This window comes from Calypte anna, chromosome 2 (genome assembly GCF_003957555.1).
Source record: "Calypte anna isolate BGI_N300 chromosome 2, bCalAnn1_v1.p, whole genome shotgun sequence".
In the NCBI taxonomy this organism is placed as follows: Eukaryota; Metazoa; Chordata; class Aves; order Apodiformes; family Trochilidae; genus Calypte; species Calypte anna.
The window spans coordinates 10428189-10447947 of record NC_044245.1 but is presented as its reverse complement, the minus strand read 5'-3'; the positions used below and the strand labels follow the sequence as shown (position 1 = coordinate 10447947).

Below are 19759 nucleotides of genomic sequence, written 5' to 3'. Positions count from 1 at the left end.
GGTTGCAGTTACTAAATTCAAGGCTAATTTGAGCAATATGTACTTGATTACCTGTCTTATCACAATAGAAATATCTTGGGGAAACTCCCTATTTCTTAGTGTATATTTTTGTAGGGAATTACTGCATTACTGTGCTGTAATAACATATTTAAAAACATTAATTAAAAATTAACTCATCAGAGAGCTTTTCAAATCACCAAATGATATATACACAGCGAAGAGTCAACCCTCAGCAGAAGAATGAGGAAGATGAAAAACATGAAAGGTTATTCTGGACATTAGCAGCTAGTAAGATGTGCTGTCTAACCAGAGCTCTTTCTGTGTTCTTGACTTTTTGTACTGCCCAATTTAAACTCCTAAGGCCAACCAAATGTCTGACTTTCACAGAGCAGTTAATAGCCTGAGAGGTCTTCAGTCTGCTCTAATTATCCACAGTTTGAAACCTGTATTAATTTTTACTTTTCTTTTGTGTTTCTAGGCTGCCTGTTTGAGGATGACCTTTGCAAATCTTTTGAAATCTGTGTAAATGGTAAGTCTTCAATATTTTGTGTGCTGACTGCTTTGTCCTCTGCTGTGTAATAGCTCTGTGGTCAATTCATTATGCCAAATTTATTTATGAATGAGAAGGAAAGGGAATAAAAAAGTAGTACCAGGTATGACTGGTCTGGTCTACAGCTAGAGGAAAATTAATAAATCTTAGAAATATATAAATATTCTCTCAACCTTTGTAAACATCATCTCCTTTTATATGGAATGTATTGTTATGAAACACTGATATATGCTAACGTTTGTCTTAATACAGGCTGAAAATAATTTTTTTTACCTTTAGGTTGCTCTTCCTTTTAGAGGATGATGTTGAGTAATTATGTCTCCCTTTCTTTAAAAGGTTATTATTTGGAAGTAGGACTAACATTGTACTTGATTATGTTGCTTCCTGTTTCTCTGACTTGAACTAATGCAGAAGCAGCTTTCTCCTACTCTCCTCCAGCATTTCTTTACTATACGTTAGAAAAAGACAATACAAATGTATGAAAAACTAATGGAATAGTAGTCAAAATAGTCAAAGACAGTTAATGTTCTATATGTAATCATTTAAGTCCTGATGAAGGATAGATGATGTTTAGAGAGAGATCTTTTGAAGGAATGATGGGTATGAAATAGGTACATCAGTAATTAGTTTTGGTTTTGGTGTAGTTTTGTTTTTTTTTAGTTAAGTTCTTCATATGGAATTTCTCTTCGAATATATGGCATAGAGGCAATTCTGTTTCCCATCAAACACAGGAGTTAAAAATATGGGTCTTTAGCAGATAAACTCTTAATATCCTACTTTAACAAACATTTAACATTTAAGATGAAATGAGATTTAATTTCCAATATCGCTGAATGTCAGACAAATGCAGGCAGGAGAGAAAAAAAGACAAATATGGTTGAGGAGCTGGGAAGAATTCAATAGTTAGAAGATTAGAAGTAACAGTCTTCTGTAAAAGTGCCATTTGAAGTTCTTCCAATAATTTGCTGGCACTCTGCATTAGCACTTCTTATGATTGACACCAGCAAGGGTGCTAGTGCAGTGGCACTTTTCTCCAGTGGTTCATCTTGCTGGCTATCAGTTATCTCCAGTGCTTAGCTGTAGTCTTCCCCAAAGCAAGTATTTTTATTTGGGTTTTATGGTAGGTCCCCATTATGTACCAGTGCATAAGCTGGGAGCTTATACAATAGTTGATGATAAGAATATGTACATAATCATAATGGACAGCAAAAGTCTTCAGTAAAGTTGTTCCTACCAAGGTTCCTTTACTAGCTTCTTGATCTAGCTGTTTTCTTTAACTGAAGATTCAGTTTTTAAAAACTCAACATGACTTTCATTAGAGTGCAAAACTATGGAATTTGTATCTGGATTCAGGAAAAACCTCTTCTGTAGATTTACAATTATTTTGGCATAACTGCAGCTTAAAGAAAGGTCAGTAATGAATAAGCCAGTTGATCAATGATGTTTTCTAATGTCTGATCTTAATTAGAAAAAGTACATGCAGGGATTCTGTCACAGTGTTTAAGGTCACTGTGAAGTATTTTTTTTCCCCCCAACTGGGCAATTGTTGGCTTGAGTGGACTTTCAGTGTTTTCCTTGGTGCTAGTAAAATTCACCAGTCCTGAGACAATTAACAGGGTTTTTTTTAAGATTATACTTTGAATTACTGAAATACTATCAAAATTCACCTTTTATTTGGCTTAAAGAAGAGGACCCTTGGCTTTTGAGCAGACCTTCCCATTTTTCCTGTCCAAACTGCTTCTGGTTCAACTGTACTTCTGAAGTTCTTCACATGTTAAAGTTCTTGACATGTTAAAATGCTTTTCTGGAATGAAAGCTCAGGAGTTGAAGTCTGTGCAGGTCACTATGCTCAGGAACAGAGCTTACTTTGTGGGCTGCAAGGTCAGAGAAAGGTTTGTATCTGTTGTACACGTGTGAGTATTCCTGAAGCACAGTGTGAATGTGGGTAAGAAACTGCAGCTACTTCTGGGTAGCATCTGAGTCCTGCAGGGGCTGGTGATCTTTCTCTTGACCACAAAGGCAACTGAACTGACTGAGTTTTCAAAAATTAGACTGGGTTTGCCTATTGACATATTTGCTATCTCGTGTCATTAACTGGAGATTTCAAGACCTTGTCATTCATCTGACTTGTAAAAAAATAACAAATATTTCATAACTTTTTTGAAAAAAAGTTATACTATTCTTTCCTTCTCTTTTATTTTGAAAAAGAGATTAAGAGCCTGAAAGATTTGATGAACTTTTCACATGTATGAATAAAAAAGGGATGTTAAAAGAAATTTCTTCTGTTAAAAGTAATGTAATCCAGCTGTAAGGTATAAACAGCACAACTGAATCAGTTGCATAAGTTAAATCAGTTTAGGTCATAAGCCATTAGGCCGGGGCAAAGAATCTGCTGTAATAATGATTGTTGACTTTTCTGATGTTTTTCCTCATCATATAAAGGTCTCTCTCAGCTTCACTGATGGGCTTACTTATGTTTGTTTTAATAGCTCCAGCAGCATTCATGCAATATTAATTTTTTCCATAAACCTTTATCAGTTTTCTGAGCTGCACTGACTCATCAGGTGGTTAAAATGTAGCATATTGTTTCATGTTTATTCTAATGGCATAAACCAGTCAAAAAGGCAGTTTTACCTGGACTAAAACTTTGCAGGGTAAAGTGACCTAGGTGTCATTTCACTTCTGGTACATCATTGCCTCTCTTTTACAGCTAGAGGAAACTGATATTTTCACCCATAAGAATGCTTGAAGCTTGAAAGCTTGCAGCTATTAAACTTGATATAGAAGGTAGAATATGCTTATGAGCTGCAGACCCTAATAGAAAACAATTGGGCATTCCATAAGCTTGGAAATGCTTGCTTTCCAGTAAGTGCACGTAAGCTGCTCCAGATGCCAAAGGAAGCAAATAAAAATGTCTTAATTAGATCTCTATATATATAATATAGAAGAGACAAGAACAGTCTAAGGAAGAGGTTTGAAATGGGGGTTTTGCAGTGGCACGGTTGTAGGTAGGGAAAGAAATGGCATTCAAGTGTTCTCGTAAGTTTTGCTGTCTGGGTCAAAAGTTTAAGCAATGTGCATGTATTTTTATTTTCGTAGTTGTTATGCCTAGAATGTATTTGTATGAAAAGGAAAAACAATCAAGAAAAAATTATAGATCTCTGAGGCAGAGATCCTTCACTGTTCCTTGAACACTCCTTGTATTTATACATTATGCCCAATACTGGTGGATGAGTGGGAATATGTCGTGTCCTGTTTTGTGTTTTAAGTGGTAAGTAAAGCAGTTTGTGTAACACATTGGCTCACATAACCTCCTTGTTAGGAGGTTTAAATGATCTGGCTCCTGAAAGCAGCAAAGTAAAGACTACCTCTTATCCTTTTTTTGTGAAATCATGCTATTGAATTCTGGTAGTGCCACTGGGAAAGGCACCATGTGGTATAGATAAAAGCATTCATTTCAAAATAACCATCCCCTATTGCCCTCGTTCCTCCCTTTATTAAACTGTTTGAACTACTCATTTAGAAGGATGACATTTTTTCCTTTAGGTTTAATCTCTAGATATTTTGCTTCAGAAAGCAGCTTTATGCAATGTTTTATCCTTGCGTGAATACCATGATATCTTTGCTCCTTATCAAGAGGCTTTATAAATCAGGGCAGTTTTATTTATGAAAGATGTTGTGGCTGCATGCCTCCTTCCTGCATGAAAGCATAACAATGTTCATGAAGACAAGATCAGAACGTAGAAAAGAGCTCTGTGAGGCCAACCAAAAAAGTTAATTAAATACAGTCATTGGCACAGTGTGCATCATTAAGTCAAGCCTCGCTGACAGCCTCTAAAACCCTCTCAGGAAGACATGGGCTGATGTCTGCAGCAGTGTTTTGAAGCTGCTGTGCTTCTGAAAGGCTGCAGAAGCAGCTATGCACAGCTGAATCAATATTGCTGTATATATGCAAACTGCACTTGTTAGGAGGGACTTAGGTTAGCATGGTGTGTCAAGGGTGTCCAAGCATTGCAGTACAAAGTCAGGAGCCTATCCGATTTGGATGTCTCCTGATAACTCAGAATATTAATGCACTTTCTTCCTCGGCCATAGAGCTTCTTGAATGTTTGGAATAGAAGTGATTGCATGTGCTGGTGATGAGCCATAAATGGTAAACGTGCTACAGATGATAAGGGAGAAGAATCAGGCTCCCTGAAATGGTTCCTTGAACGTAATGTGTTACGCTTTTAGATTTTCCAGATCATTGCCCACTAGGATGGAAGTACATAAGGAAATGCACCTCAGCAGTGTTTAGCTAACAGATGTTTGCATTTGCAAGGCACTGCTCTTAGAAAAGCTATCAAAATTTTGTCAAATGACACTATATAAATCTGTGCCTAAGATTTTCAAAGCTTTTCAGTAAGAATCAGAGCTTGTTATAGCTAAAGTCATACTTCTGAGCAGTAAGGCCAGAGCCTTATAGATACCTTTACTGTATGTACAGAAATTTTCTGTGCTTTCCAAGGATGTGGGTGTTCTTCACAGGTAAATTAAGTCCTAATACCACCCTCTGAGGCAAACCTGTTATAATGATGTTTCTAACCTGAATTCTGAGGTAAATGAGATTATATACATGTTTTTCCTAAAAACTTGACTAATTATTTAAATATGAGGATTTACTTTTGGTTCTTATTCCATACAGTTCAAGGAGAGATTTTTTCTTAGACATAATTTTTAAAAGGTATATTTTGAATAAATTTGTCATAAGCTGGTATGACACTAAAGACTGAGAATATTTTTTAAAAATCTACCATCGTTACATGGTATTCTGTAAGCCCACATCATCAAAAGTATTTACACAGTTTGTTTAACTGGAATCGAGTGAGTTATCACCTTAGTATTATTTGGAATCTGTGCCTGTGACTTCATTTAAATGTTTGGAAATGAGTCTTTGTTTTCATATATGGAAATAAATACCAAAGATTGAAATTTGCTCACTTTTCTCCCTGCCCTTGTTCCATATTAGGCAATGTGGACAGTCATGTAATAGGAAGAAATGAATGATGTGGAGTTTTTTGGGAGGGAGTACCCCATGTACCTTCCTCTAACATTCTCTTGCTTCCCCTTTTATGAAGCTCTAATGACACCTGCACAATAGGCAGTGTCAGACCTTCTCAGGATTAATGAGAGGAAAAGAAGTTGCAATAAGTCACTAGGAGTATGAACAGTGAGAAGACAGGGAGTGGGAGTAGGAGATGGTGACTTTAGAAATTTTCAGTTTTCCTCACTTCTACTCACCCAACTGTCCTGCTGGTCTGCAAGTGAATTGTACTATTCTCAGTTTTCTAAACAAGGGAGGTCTGATATGCTGCTGAGTATACACAGATAAGTCTTTTACTGACAGGAACTTTGCAACATTGATGCTGAATGGTTCTGAGCTAGTTGAGGTAGAAGCACTGTGAAAAAATAAGATTTAAGTTTTACTATGAGGTTAAAAATGCCAGGATAGTGATGACTTCATCTGCTTTACCTTACAGAGGTGTGGTGCTTTTTTTCTCTTTGAAGAAGAGGTCTCTTTATCTTCCAAACTGTCTATTTATGACTTGATTTTGTCTCTGTATGGTTGCTAAAATAGCTACCTGTGGGATAGTGAAGTAGAAATGCCTAGCACAACGGGCATTAAAACTGGAGCAATGATCAAAGGGAGATAGAATCTTGTCTTTAGAAAAAGTCACTTAGTGTGATAATGCAGCTATGGTCATCCACCATCCTAGCTGTCACAGAAAGTGTTATTGTGCTGCTTTTTGTGTGTGGAGAATCTCAAGTTGTAGCTCCTGCAGAAGCACAAAGCCATCACTCAGACTGCACTGACAGCTTGCTGTCCTGCATCAAGTGAGAGGTGAGTCTATTCAACCATAATCCACCAGCAGCCATAGGTAATCTTCAAATTCCTGTGTCCCTCTGCTTGTAAATAAGCTTTGGAGCTGCTAAATGTTGCACAGTTGTATATTATGTGGACAGACCTCCTTTTCTTCCAGCTCAGGCAAGAATGATCCCATGTTGTCAAATGGAAAGCTTGAATTTCTATCTTTGTTTGTATTTATTGTAGTGATTTCTTGCCCAGATATCAGCATCAGCTTTCACAGAACCAGGAAAAGTTTGAAGGTGAAATTAGTTAATCCATGTGTATCTGAGTGATTTTTCAGGGGATTTTGGTGTTTGATTCAAGAGGTTTGGTTAAAAGACTCCACTTCTCTACCTGTAGGTTGGGGAGGGGGCACAACACTTAGTTTAATGAGGAATAAACTTTATCTAGTATCTCCTTCTCCATTACCCAAATTAGATCGTTTCAGTGATAATGTGGATGACTGTACAAAATATAAGTAATTTTTAAGATGGATTGGAAAGTTCTTAGGATTTTTAGATTTGTTATTTTTTTGAATATTTGATGTTGATGTGAAATATTTACTCTTGAAAATACCTGGTTGTGTTATAAAACACAGGAAAATCCTTTTATGCGCTTTTTTGGAAGCTAAACTAGGATACATACAATTTAGGAAGCATATGCTGGATAGGTTCAGAGAGGTTCCCTACTTCATTAGTTATTACACACACAAATAATTGTTAGTGTTTGAGAGACCATAGAAAAATGCCGCCTGCTTGAAAAAAAGGCAGTAGGGAGTCTCAGTAAATTTGTCTGAATGGTTAAACACAAGAGTCCTGAAAAGGACAGCAAGGGATATAATGTTCTGGCAATGAGGTGGAAAGTTTATGAATTCTGGGTTGGTGTGACACTGCAGAACTTTGGCTCTGCAGAAAATCCATCCCACTTTCTTCCTTTCTTGTGCTGAGGGTATTGAATTATGGTTTACTTTGTCATTGAGATGTTTGAGTTGTGACTTTGAAAAAAATAGAGTAATAGGCTGGGTTTTTTTCCCTTTTAATTGTTCACCTCTAGTGAAAAGCAAACATAAAATAAGCTGCATAAACATATATATGAACAAAATATAGTAATAAAAATTGTGGAAACAAAGGAGTTGTGAATTGGTGAGTTGGCAGTGACAGCCATGCAGCTGTTTGCAGTTGCTGGGTGACTCCAGATTTGAAGGAGATACGAGGTTTTTCTGGTGTCAAAGGATACTTCTACTTAACAGATTGATTACTTACAAAATACGCAATTCCAAAAGGGAGGTGCCTACCTTTTGGGTCTCCTTGCCTATTTTTGGAGGTTACCTAATCTCTGCTAAATATAAAACTTTGTAAGGTACTTCAGTGATTAAAAGTCATTGATGGGAGTATCTAAAGAGGACAGACTAGAAAGCTTGAACACATTTCCAGCCTGAGAAACTTGTTTGCTTTTTTAATAACCATGCTGCTTGTACCTTTTTTCTGAAAACACTAAAATGTCCCACTTTTACAGAGCTATGAATGAATTTCTCTGACCATGGATTCTGCATTTTCTTTGTGCATGTGAGGCAAAACACAGAATATTTTAAATGTCTCCTTGAATAAGATCCTTTTGGATTTTTTTACAGCTACAAGTTTTCTCTGCTTAAATTGCTCTTCTTCCCCCTTTCTGTTGCTAACTTTAAAGCATTTAACAATCACTAATGAGTGTTTGACTTTCAATCTGCCTTCAGATAGTAAACATGATAGAGAAAAAATATCTATTTGCTTGGAAAATGGTGTGGTCCTGGCTAAGTTATGTCTTAAAGAATATTGGAGAGCTGAGTACCAAAAATCTTATGGCTTGGATCACCTGAAAGCATATCTGCCTCAGTAGAGCAAAACTGATTACAGTTTCTTTAAGACATAGTGACTTTTTTTTTTGAAGATAACTGAATATCTTTCTACATACAAGCTATAAAAAATATTCATGATGTCATGTAAGAATCTAAGAAAAAGGGAAGTACTTCAATCTCTATTCTAACTATGAAATGCAAATTAATATGCATACAAAACCAAATATATGATATATATGAAAATAATGACTGTGATTGGTCTGAAAGATTGTACTAAACAGACAGATTTGGTTTTATTACTTTATTTTTAAATAAAAGTGTAGAAGTGTTATCTCAAGTTGTGTATGAAAGTCCTTACTTTGGTACAAAGGACATTTATCCAGAAAGAGCTAGAAAATATATACCTTCTCTCTAATGCTTAGAATAAATGCTCTGTAATAAAGAATGGTAGCTGGCTTTTTTTGTTTGATGTCCTCATTTAATAAATAAGAACAATCTGAAAGTGAACTATTCATAGTACTGCTGATTAACAGGTAAAGACCTGTTAATGAAAATTCATTCTCCATTATAAGCTTTTCAAAGCCTTTAATTTAACTGAGTTTTCTTTCATACCCTACAACCTCCATGGCAACAGCAACAAAAGTTGCTCTAGAGGTAGACAGAACAATAAATACATTTATGGTCTCAAACTATTTATTGTAATTTAGTCCTTAAATAACTTTGGCTGCTGCTCTGTGTGAATTGAAATATTTAGTTGTTTTTGCTGCTGTGTCAGCATGTTCCTTTGACTAGGGTAGGACTCAGCATGATTTAAGAAGGTTGTTACAGCAGTTGGTGTTAAGGGAGAGTAAGGGATACAACATTTAATGTCAGGGCTCTCTTCAGGGGAAGATGTTGGTCAAAAGGAAAATGTGTTGGATTTAATGTAATGACATTTGAATTAATACTGAATTTCTAATATTATGATAAGGCTGAAAATATGTACCTAAATTAATCTTAGCCCCTTTAAGATTGTATTTATTTTTTCAAATGTGCTATCTCCCAAGTCTTTCTGAGATTAGACTATACCCATAATGGTTTTCTGGAAGTAACAGACAGGTGTGATTGTATATGGTTGCACACTGTCCAGTTTTTCAATGGCAATAATGTCTGTTATTACCTTTATCTGTTATTGAACTGTAATTGATCCTTTCTCCATGGTGAACTCCATAATAGATAAGAAAGTGGTGTACTATCAAACAGAACATATATAATGTTACTGGTAGAGGAAAAAACCCAAAATTGAGGGTAGAGCTGAAAAATTGAGGCACCTCCTTCATATCTTTTTGCCTGTAGTTCTCTTGGTTCTGTATCATGCTGCTGTATCTGGTCCTGTGAAATTCAGATAAAATGAGTATTGCAGTGGATTGACAGCTAAATAGTTGGGCATTTGGTGTTTTGATTGCCAATAGTTCAAGGTCTAAATGGCCACTTAAAGAAGTCCAACTGCAATACCCAATGACAAGTGAAACAGCTTAAATGGATTGTGGAATCTGATTTCATCTTTCTTATAGGATGTTGTTTCATTTCCCTTTATGTTTAACTTCCAAGTTTGACATATAAAGATGTACTAGACTTCTAAAATAACTTAAAGTTTCTTACTTCTCTACTGACAGCCTGCCTTAATTTTAATGGAATTTTGCTTATGCCAGGTAATTTAATGAAACTTTTTTAACTGACAGTAGTTTTTACTGGCCAAGGGAATTAATAGTTCAGAATTCTAGGGCTATAGCTTTTTCATCATATCTTACATTTGCATACAGTAGTACAGGGGTAAATATTTCCCTTTATTAATCTGAAAGTCTCTGCATGAGACATAAATGGGAAATGGACACTTGCTAATTAAGCTGCAGTAAGTGCAATTTCAGTGCCATTACAAGCTGCCTTTTTAGAAACCATGACAATGACATTAAGCATTTGCTAAACAAAGTCTGCTCCTCTATGTCATGCAGTTTGCATCCTGTTTACTATTAAGAAGTAGTTGGCACACGGCAGAAGACATTTTGTTCAAACAATAAATAAACAGCATTTCTTGATCTGAAATCAGGTTTTTTCAGAAGTATAGGGTTAGATAGAAAAAAAGAGGAGGCATAAGTAGATTTTTTTTTTGTTTTCCTACCTGCTCAGGCATATTTTTTTTATGGGCCAGTGCTTGTATATGAAGCTGTTCTGATTTTATGGAGGTGAGCTTTCTTAGTTTGGGCCCCTGTCTGCCTTATGGAGGGGGAAATGTTGGTTCTTGCTCACAGAAGAGCAAGATCTCTGCCTTCCCATGGCAGCTGCTCACCTTGCAGTAACACCAGGAGGAATCCTGTATCCAGGAGAAAAGCAGGAGGTGGTTTAATCCTGTTGTATGTCATTTGGGATGCTCACCTGGGTGTCAACACATGCAGAGAAAGATTTTGGATTAAAAAAAAAAAAATCCAGGCACTTACCAAATGCACTTAGGTTGAAAAATCACACTTAAGTAAATGGCTATGAATTACCTCTTGTTTTTAAAGTGATGCAAAACATAGTCTCATTCCCAGTTCATATCCACTAGACTGTTTCTTTAACTATGCAGGAATTGCTCTGCAGTCTGTCAACCCTCAACCTGACTTTTTTGGCTGGAAAAAAAGTCACACGTAATGGCTATATAATCAGTGACATAGTCTAAAACCCTTCCATAATAGGAGGGAAATGCAAACAATGTGAGAAATTTATCTATCTGTTGTAACGAAAGATGATGGTAATTATATGCAAATTTTGTTTTTGTGCACAATACAAATGAATACAGGTCATTGATTTTAAAAGCATTCTCGTTTGCTAGACAAGGAGATTTTGTAGCAGTTTAACATACTTGCAGAGGAGCAGAGCCATATGTCCATTGCAGCAGGTTTGTCCTTTGGCTAGAATAAAATGAGAATGTGAAAGATTTTATTGCTTTGGGTGTTAATGCTGGCTGTAATCAAGATGAAACAGGATTATCTACAATATCAGTGTGGAAGATACTGCAGTTCAAGTGGCACAATTTTATGGGGGAGCAGATGATTTATTTCTCCTTGTTTACTGTCTTGTGCCTGTGAGCTGTGCTGGGTTGCATGGCTGGAGCTCTGCTAGCAGAGGTCTGAGTGTTGTGTGCTGAGTGCTGTCTCCCCTATGAGCAGCAGCTTGGAAAAATCTTGCAGGTTGCACATGAAGACACTGTGAATAGTATTGATTAGTGGCTGTTATTATGGAGGGTGGAAGAGAATCTGAGTGGGGTGTTTTAAGTCAGATTTTTTTCTTTTTTCTATTAACAATACCTGAATTAATGTTAGATGCAACTGAAGAATGCAGATCTTTCTGGCAAGGCTGAGACCATGATGAGACATTCTGGCTTGAACTCCTCCTTGCAGCAGCTTCAGTGCTGGGGACAGGGTTGGAAAAAGTGGTGGCTTCCCATTCTTTCAGCTCATCCACAGTAAGCTCTGTCCTCTGGAGGTCCCAGCTCAGGTGTTTTAGTACCATGTCTGACCACACTGTCCCTCTCCAACTGTGACCTGACACATTTTCTCCTTGCTGCTGTACCCTGGGATGCCTTTGTGAGCAGCATTTTCTGCTTTAGGGAAGGGAAGGTGATTCTCCAGGTCAAGTAATGGAGGATACTGAAGGGATGCTACATGGTGGGAGAGAGGTGCTTCAGGACTACAGAGGGTACCTGGAAGGCATGGAAGAGTGAGGGGAGCCCAAAGGTGGTAAAAGGCTAAGGAACACTTTGGCTTTCCACTTTGACAGGGCTATCCCCAAATTGAAATTTGGTTCTGCCTTCACAGCTGAGGGATCTTCTAGGCAATGAAAGGAGCTCAGAATTGGGTGAGAAGACATGATTCTGGGTCCATTTCTGAAAAGAACACCTATGGAGAAAGCATGATGGTGGAGAGGTGCAAAGCCAGTGCAAATAGCTTTTGGTTTGCTTCATCAGATGGGGATAAAGAAGCTCTTTCTGTTGAGCAAGGCTCTTGGATTAACTTGCATGTGACCTGCAGCAGTAGTGAGCTGTGTCCCATGGAGAAACTTGGTGTTCTTTCTGTTTCTGTTGGCACTTCCTTATATCTCAGGTGCATTCGCAAATCTATTACTAATCCAAATTAATGCTAATTTCAAATATTAGTTCTTTAGATTCATAGGAGACCTTCATACATCTTAAAGTGCTGTGTTTGACTTCTGAGTCAAGTATCAGGGAGGGTTTCTAAAAGCTTATGTGAAACTGATAGATAGGAAATGTTTTGGTAAAACTACTTCTCACCCAGTTTTGAAGAGAAAACAGTAAAATATAGTAATTATAGTAATTGTATTGTTCAGAAATAGAATGTGAATATTTCTTGTTGTGTGTTTAGACTTATTTTATATTTTAATCCATACTTTAGTTTAGTTTTAGAATATAGCATACATTATTTTTATCTTTAGAAAAGAATAGTTAATTTTAGAAATAGGAAACTTGCCTTTTTAATGGAGGAAAAGTACAATGCTCTTGGGAAAAATTGTTATTCCATGAGTCACTACTTATCTGCATATTGAATGACTTGGGTCAGAATAGGGCCAGAAGTCTTGGTTTACTGGAGGAGTGAGTTTGCTTCAGTGCCAGAGGTCTGGAAGATCATATTCAAGAGGAGACACAGAAGGAGAAGAATGTTTCCTCTACTGAATCTTCCATATCCTTTGAGACTTGCTGATTTTATTCTCAGAATATGAATTATGAAATAATTAGCAGATTAAATGCTCTTTAGATAAAGTGAGAGGTTATGGAAGAACACATCAGAAATGGCCACACAGTAATTGCTTGGGCATTTTCTTTGTTCTGCAGATATTGTGAGAAATTATTTTGTCTGCCAAAGAAAGCAAAAATTGTCATACAAACATCTGCTTGTTTGTATTTTTATAACATATTTTTGAGCAGTTGAGACTTTGTCAACAGTACTGATTAAAGCTGGAAGCAGGCGTAGTGGGTTAAGATGTCTGGCTATCTCTATTAATCACCATGGTTGTGTTAACAAGTTTAGTTTATTATCATCTTGCCCTACCGCAGCAGTGGTTCAACAGTAGCTGGATGAATTAGCTAATCTCTTAATCCTATTACTATTTGTTTTGCCTGTTGCATTTGCCAGGTTTTGCCAGGGCAGGGTGAAAGGTACGAGCAGTCTAGGAGCTAGAAGATGGACAAGCTTGATTGAAAGGCCCACGCTGGCAAGGTCATGACTAAAGCTACTCCCAAAGAGACACATAACTAGAGCAACCTAATCTGTAAATCTGAACAAATGCCATTATTTAGTAATAACATGATGTGTATCAGGTGTTGGTGCCACTGTGGTATGTGAAGGTGTGGGTGGGTGCTGTTATGGTAGAGCTCCATCAATATTACAGGAAATTCTGAATGAATGGATAAAAGCAGATGCCAAGTTCTACTCTATAATAACCTAATAGTCTTTTTATGTATCAGTCTTCATTTCAGTGGCAGACAATGTGAAACCTGTAAGCAAGAACATGACAGAGGTGAAGTCACTACACTGACAGTTTTAGCCTCTTAAAATACTTTCTTACTCTGAGGTGAGCTTGAGTAATACTAACATGGTTTAGAAAGTAGTTGTTAGTACTGGGTTTAAATGCTTGCTATGTTCTCTTTTTGTCCCCTGAAATGACTGAATATTTGATATAGTAAGATACTATGTATATAAGATAGAAATGCCTGAGATTAATCTGGGAGAGCCAGTTATTTTGCCACAGATCCAGCCATGTACCTTTTCCTGTTAAAATTAATTGTCAGAGATGGAAGAGCATCAGTGAATTTGGTGTGCAGTAATAGGTGTAATAATGGAGTGTGGAAAGCTGATGGATTCAGGACTGTTTTAGGTAATAGGCAATAGAGGTAGCAAAGGATTTCATAAGACTTGAAGTAATTAAAGATGGCAAGGTTTTGCAGTATTTTGTGTGAACACCTGCAACTTTGCAAATCTTTGCTGTTTGGAATGATTCAGCATCAGTTGCAGGTGGCATCAATCTCTGATATTTTACTGGTTGTTTAAAAGTAGTTTCACTAAGGCTGCTGTTTTGTCAGGAAAAACCTTTTAAGTGTTCTTCTGTCTCAGAAGTAACCTATTGAAATTATTTTTGCTTGTGGCATACCACCTGGCTTACAATAGTGTTTGTGTACCTTTGAGCAACATAGGCATGGTCAAATGTAATCTGCAGAAAGTCTTGAAGAAATTGATATTGAGGTGTTCCACTGTGTGAAAGAAATGTTAAAACTATATTTGGGTTATCCATATCTGTGATATAGTCTCTATTGTTTTTGAAAACTCTCATGGTTAAAATAAGCTGTTACTCAAAAAATAGTAAGATATTATGGCCTTGAGCATGGGCCCCCCAGATACAGCTTTCAAGTCCACCTTGCTTGTGCTGTTGTGGCCAGGATGCATTTTCCTTCCCAAGCCTTATTGAGACTCTTGACTGCTCCCTCCACCTTCCAAACATGTGTCCCCCGTCCTTCCTGGCATCTTCATGAGCAGAAGTATGGGCAGCCTGAATGTCCTCAAGAGACACTCTGCCTTCTCCTTCCCTTCTTTAGTCAGAAATACTACTAATGCAAAAAAAAAAAAAAAAATAAAAAAATAAAAAATCAAAAACACTTGCTCTTTTCTGGTCCCTGATAGTTGTGGCTGGATCATCTGTCTCAGAGTGTCTGTGGCTGATGCTTCCAAGTATGATGTGGGTTTGTTTTTCTTGATGAGGGTCATGGGCTGTGTAGCCCAGTGGGCATTAGGGTGGAGAGTGGTGCCTGTTGTGCTGGAGTTCGATTAGAAACACCTTATGAAAACCCGTCTTGCTCTTGGCACCTCGTGCTTTTCATCCCAGTCCCAGGATACCCTGAGTTTAGCTGAAGTAATCTTCTTGGGGCACTTGGGAAGGTTTGGGTGTGTGCCAGAAACAGTGTCCCTTGTGCTGCTCTAAACAAAGGGCAGGAGGGAGTAGATGTTCCCTCAGGCTTTCAGCCTTTGGTTTGCATGAAGAGAAGGTGGAATAAGATGGATTATTAAATTGGACTGTGTCTTCTGTTTGGCCAGAGGCATGTAAATGTGGGCTAGATATTTCTCTAGGCCCTTTCTGTTAAGAAAAGGGTTGTTGTTTGTTTTAACTACCCTGAACTGAAAACCTCCCAAAAAGACTTCTGCTGGATGTCTGTGGGAGCATAATTTGGACCAGCTACTGATAGTCATCATTCTGTACCTTTTGGCCAGTTTTTGTTCCTTAATTCCTTTCTCTGATACACATGGGTTTATTTTGCTGTAAATGGTCAAAGATAACAGAAATAGGAAGAGTCCCATTTACAGACAGTCCAGGGTGTGCAGTGTCCACATTCGAGAATATGGCTCTAAAAACTGCAATTTATTCTTAAAGGAGAAATTTAGCAGTTACATGATGTCTGGAAAATGTACAGGTCAAATGACATTCTGTAATAAATGCATATAAAGCAAATGGTTTCTTGTATGGTGATGAGAATATTTTCTGGGGAGCAGCTGAAAACAGCAGAGCTATACTGTTGGCTTTGCAACTCTCTACTGACCTGCTTATTAGATGACATTGTTATTAACAGATGAATTTATGAGAAGGGTGTTTAGGGGGACTGCTGTTAAAGGTCTTATTAACATTTTGTTTTATATGAATATATGCAAGGTGTATTTTATAGCAGGTGCCCATCTTGATCAATCATAGGCAGGGCAGAGCCTTATATGATTAAAATGGTTAGTTTATTTGTAGTTTTATATGACTGTAGAAATAAAGTAGAAAAAGCCCAAGATACATCAATTTATCCGTAATGAAAGATAGTACTTTTCAATTATGCATCATTTTACAGTTAGTAATAATACTTCTGAGTATTAGTAGAGGGGAGATGGAATCTTCAGCAATGCAATGTTTTGCATCATGAAAATTATTTAGTGGTTTTATTTCATATTGGTTTGCAATAGGACTGCTTGTGTTGAAATTTTTTGCAGTGATGTGTATTGGAAAAAAAAGCATTATTTTTAAGAGAAAATTCTTAAACTTCTCATGAAATTTAATTGTTAACACTTTGTTCTCCCCAAGAATGAATTTCTCTGTCCTCCTGTTCCCTTTCATTAGTCCCTCATTGAGTTCTGACCTTCTATTTTTTTCTGCATTAATGCAGCTCTGTCTCTTGACTCCTCATCATCCTCTCCCTCTTGTACCCTGCTGAGGGAGGTGTAGCTCAGAAGCAGGCACGGGAGTGGATCGTACTGAAGCCACAGCTGAGTGTCCAAACATGCCCTGTGAACATCCTGAAGGGTGATGACAGGTAGGGCTGGGCAGAGCAGAATTCACAGCCTGGGCCATCATGGCAAATACTGAAATGTCACAAGGAAAGGGAATTTTGAAACAATGAACCAGCCCCCTCCCCCACAATTAATACAGACTGACAACAACTCCATTAAAAAAAAATAAACTTATATATTATATATTTCATATATATAATATAAATTTATATATATACTTATATATATAAATGTTTTTTATATATACTTATATATATTTTATATATATATATATATAAAAGCAACCTTGTGGAAGGCTGTGGAGCTGAGTTCTTCAACCAGGATTGATACAGCCTAATGAGAATTTAACTAGCCTTAAGGGCTATGCTTCTATGATATCTGGACTGGATGATACCTGGTAAATTCTTTTAATATATGACGTGGTTGGCAGTTGTGCATTGTAGCTAGGAAAGTCTCTTGCTAATGCTTGAAGACCTTTAGGAAAGCTGTAGATAGCTTCATTTTAGTATTGATGTGTTACTGGTAAGTAAGCATGAACAGTTGTAAATTACTTTGACATAACATTGTGCTGACCCTGCTTATATCATAGATGAACAGATGGTGTGAAAAACATTTTGTACTTATGCCAGAAAAGGGCTACGTGACTGAAAAGTACACCCTAGGCTGAAAGTCTTGGGCATCCTGAGTTCACTGCTGACATCTGTGGATGAGCTGTCTGGAGATCAGCTCAGGCTTTGTGACTGGGCAGCACTTTTCCTCTGCAAATCCTGCAGAAGCCCTGGGCTTATGGACAAGCAGTGCCTTGCAAAAAAAAGTTGGAAAAAACCCATGGCAAGCTGTAACTGGTGTGTAATAGTGTGAAGAGGCTATTATTTACTTCTCATCAGTCAGTAAGAATTGTAAAATGAGTAGATTTGTGATGGCTACAGGTGATTTTGAGCTTGCCTTTTTTACTTCTTATTTTCCCTTTTTTCTGCATACATTTGCATTTGGGAAAGCCAGGGGAAATGCTGTTTGGGGGGGGAGGTTTTGTTCATCTTGATTCTCTGGTGTGGTAATGGCTTTGTTGGGTTTTGGTGCAAGGATTCAAGATGGTGTTTTTCTTAGCAGAGTGCAGCACTACGGATCAAAATGCAGTTCTCAACTAGTAATCTGTTGCTAGGAGAGCACAAATATAGAAATGAGTAATTTAATTCATTCTAGCACAAGTGTGTAATGGGGCAGATTTTTGGAGGCCTATATATCTTTACCAAGAAATTGTTCAAGTGTGTGTCAGTTACACCAGGTACACATCATATAAATTGGCAAAATATGGAGCGTGTCCAATTTTTGGAGGTTTAACTCAATCACATAAAGAACTGTAGGAAAATATTTGCTGTGAAGGCTAAGTGCACTGTAAGCCCCTGTTTATATATGCTCTTCTATGAATGTATCTCACTCTTTATCTTAGATTTTATAGTGCAAATCTGCAAGAAATAATACTTTAATTCACAAAGTGTTTTATTTAGTAAGAAATTACTTCACACCCTCTACAGCCACAGACTGAGGTGTTTAGTGATGAGCCTTGACTATAGTATGAATGGATTAAAGGGTTTCTGTAGGGACACAAATATTCTGTATCCTCATGTAGGTACAAAGGAATGGCTTAAGGAGTGTAAGCTGTATAAATTTTATTCTTTATTAGCTGCTTGACATTGCACATACAATTTTAAGTGCAATGTTGTGTTTTTGAGAAAATGCTTTGAAAAGCAACAGCAGTTATACCACCCTGTAACTAAATGCTTTAATTTCCAATGCTGCTTCTGTTTGGCAGAATAGCACTTTGGAAACTAAATATAATGTATTGCTTGCTGTTTAGATCTTAGTTCCTGACTTGCTTCATAAATGACCCATACTTCAGAAGATTATAAATTAATCACCTAAAAATGTGGTTTCTGTTTGCTGGAGAGGATGGGAAGGTGCATATTAATAAATGAAAATAGATCCATGCAGCACTCAAAATTCCTTGGACTGCTGTTGAAAACACCTGTTGGAAAGGCAATTGCCACAGCTGCAGAGTGTCTGAAACTAGAGATGTTTTTAATGTTAGTTTGGTTTGTAGCTGTTACTGGTCCACAACAAACAAATGACACAGTAGCTGTTGAAGTAAGGCTTTCGTGTGAATTATATGGTAGATTTGTACAATCCAATACCATTGATTATTTAGTTGAAAGATTTCTATGCAAATATTTTTTCAGGTGATCTTGTATAATGAAATGTATCTGGATGCACAAAATATAACACGATCTGTTGGATGTTTGGATGCTTTATCAAATGAACATAGATTTATGTACCTTCAATGAATTTACTTTTATTTGGATTTCTTCGTATTCAGCTAGAGAGCAATTACCTTCTGAAACTGATATCTCCTTAATGGGTGTAATGGCTGTTTTGATTTGGAACAGATCTGCAGTGGTATTGTTAAAATTGGTCCTATTGGTGATTTGGCATTGTTTTTCATCTCGTAGTTCTCCTACCATTTAGATCTTAATGAGAAATGTAGTTCTAATGGTAGCTGAATACTTTTCTGAATGTTCAGAAAGGCTCATAAGGAGTAGCCAAAGCAACTTCAAAAGCAGGTCCTGTTCAAATTTTGATTTGTGTACAGTTTGATGTAGAATGGTGCACTTTTAGCATGATAATGTACCTTTATAAAGTCTGGTAAATAACCTCAACTGAAATATCTTAGAGCAATCCACCTGGATCCATTAATCTTAATTAAAAAATTAAATTAATTGGGCTAAGGATGCAGCTACTTTTATTGAAAAATTTGGGACTTTTTTTCCTTAATAGCAAAGTTAATTTGATTTCCATAGAACCATGTAAACTCCCTGTCCATTTTACTTTACAAATAGCACAGAAATAGACCTGAGGAAATAATGTCAGTAGGAAATTCCTTTGTGAAAGGAATTTCAGGGACTCAGATTAAGCACTTTTCCAGAATTCTGGGGAATATATATCAGTAAGATATAATCCAGTAATTTCAGACTTTTCCTTTAAAATTTACTCTTTACCAAGTAAACACACCAAGTTATGCTTACAGGATAGGGATTTTTAATTTTCACTTGGCTTCATAGCAGAAGGAGGCTGACAATACAATC

At 36.9% G+C, this 19759-nt stretch overlaps 1 protein-coding gene across 1 annotated transcript in view; it reads left to right on the top strand.

The window, feature by feature from the left end:
* The window catches only part of PTPRN2 (protein tyrosine phosphatase receptor type N2), a 622484-nt gene that overhangs the window by 62434 nt on the left and 540291 nt on the right, over positions 1 to 19759 (top strand). The window contains exon 2 of the mRNA XM_030445109.1: positions 479 to 529. Within this exon, the coding sequence (XP_030300969.1) occupies positions 479 to 529 (51 nt within the window). The remainder of the gene's footprint in view (positions 1 to 478; positions 530 to 19759) is intronic.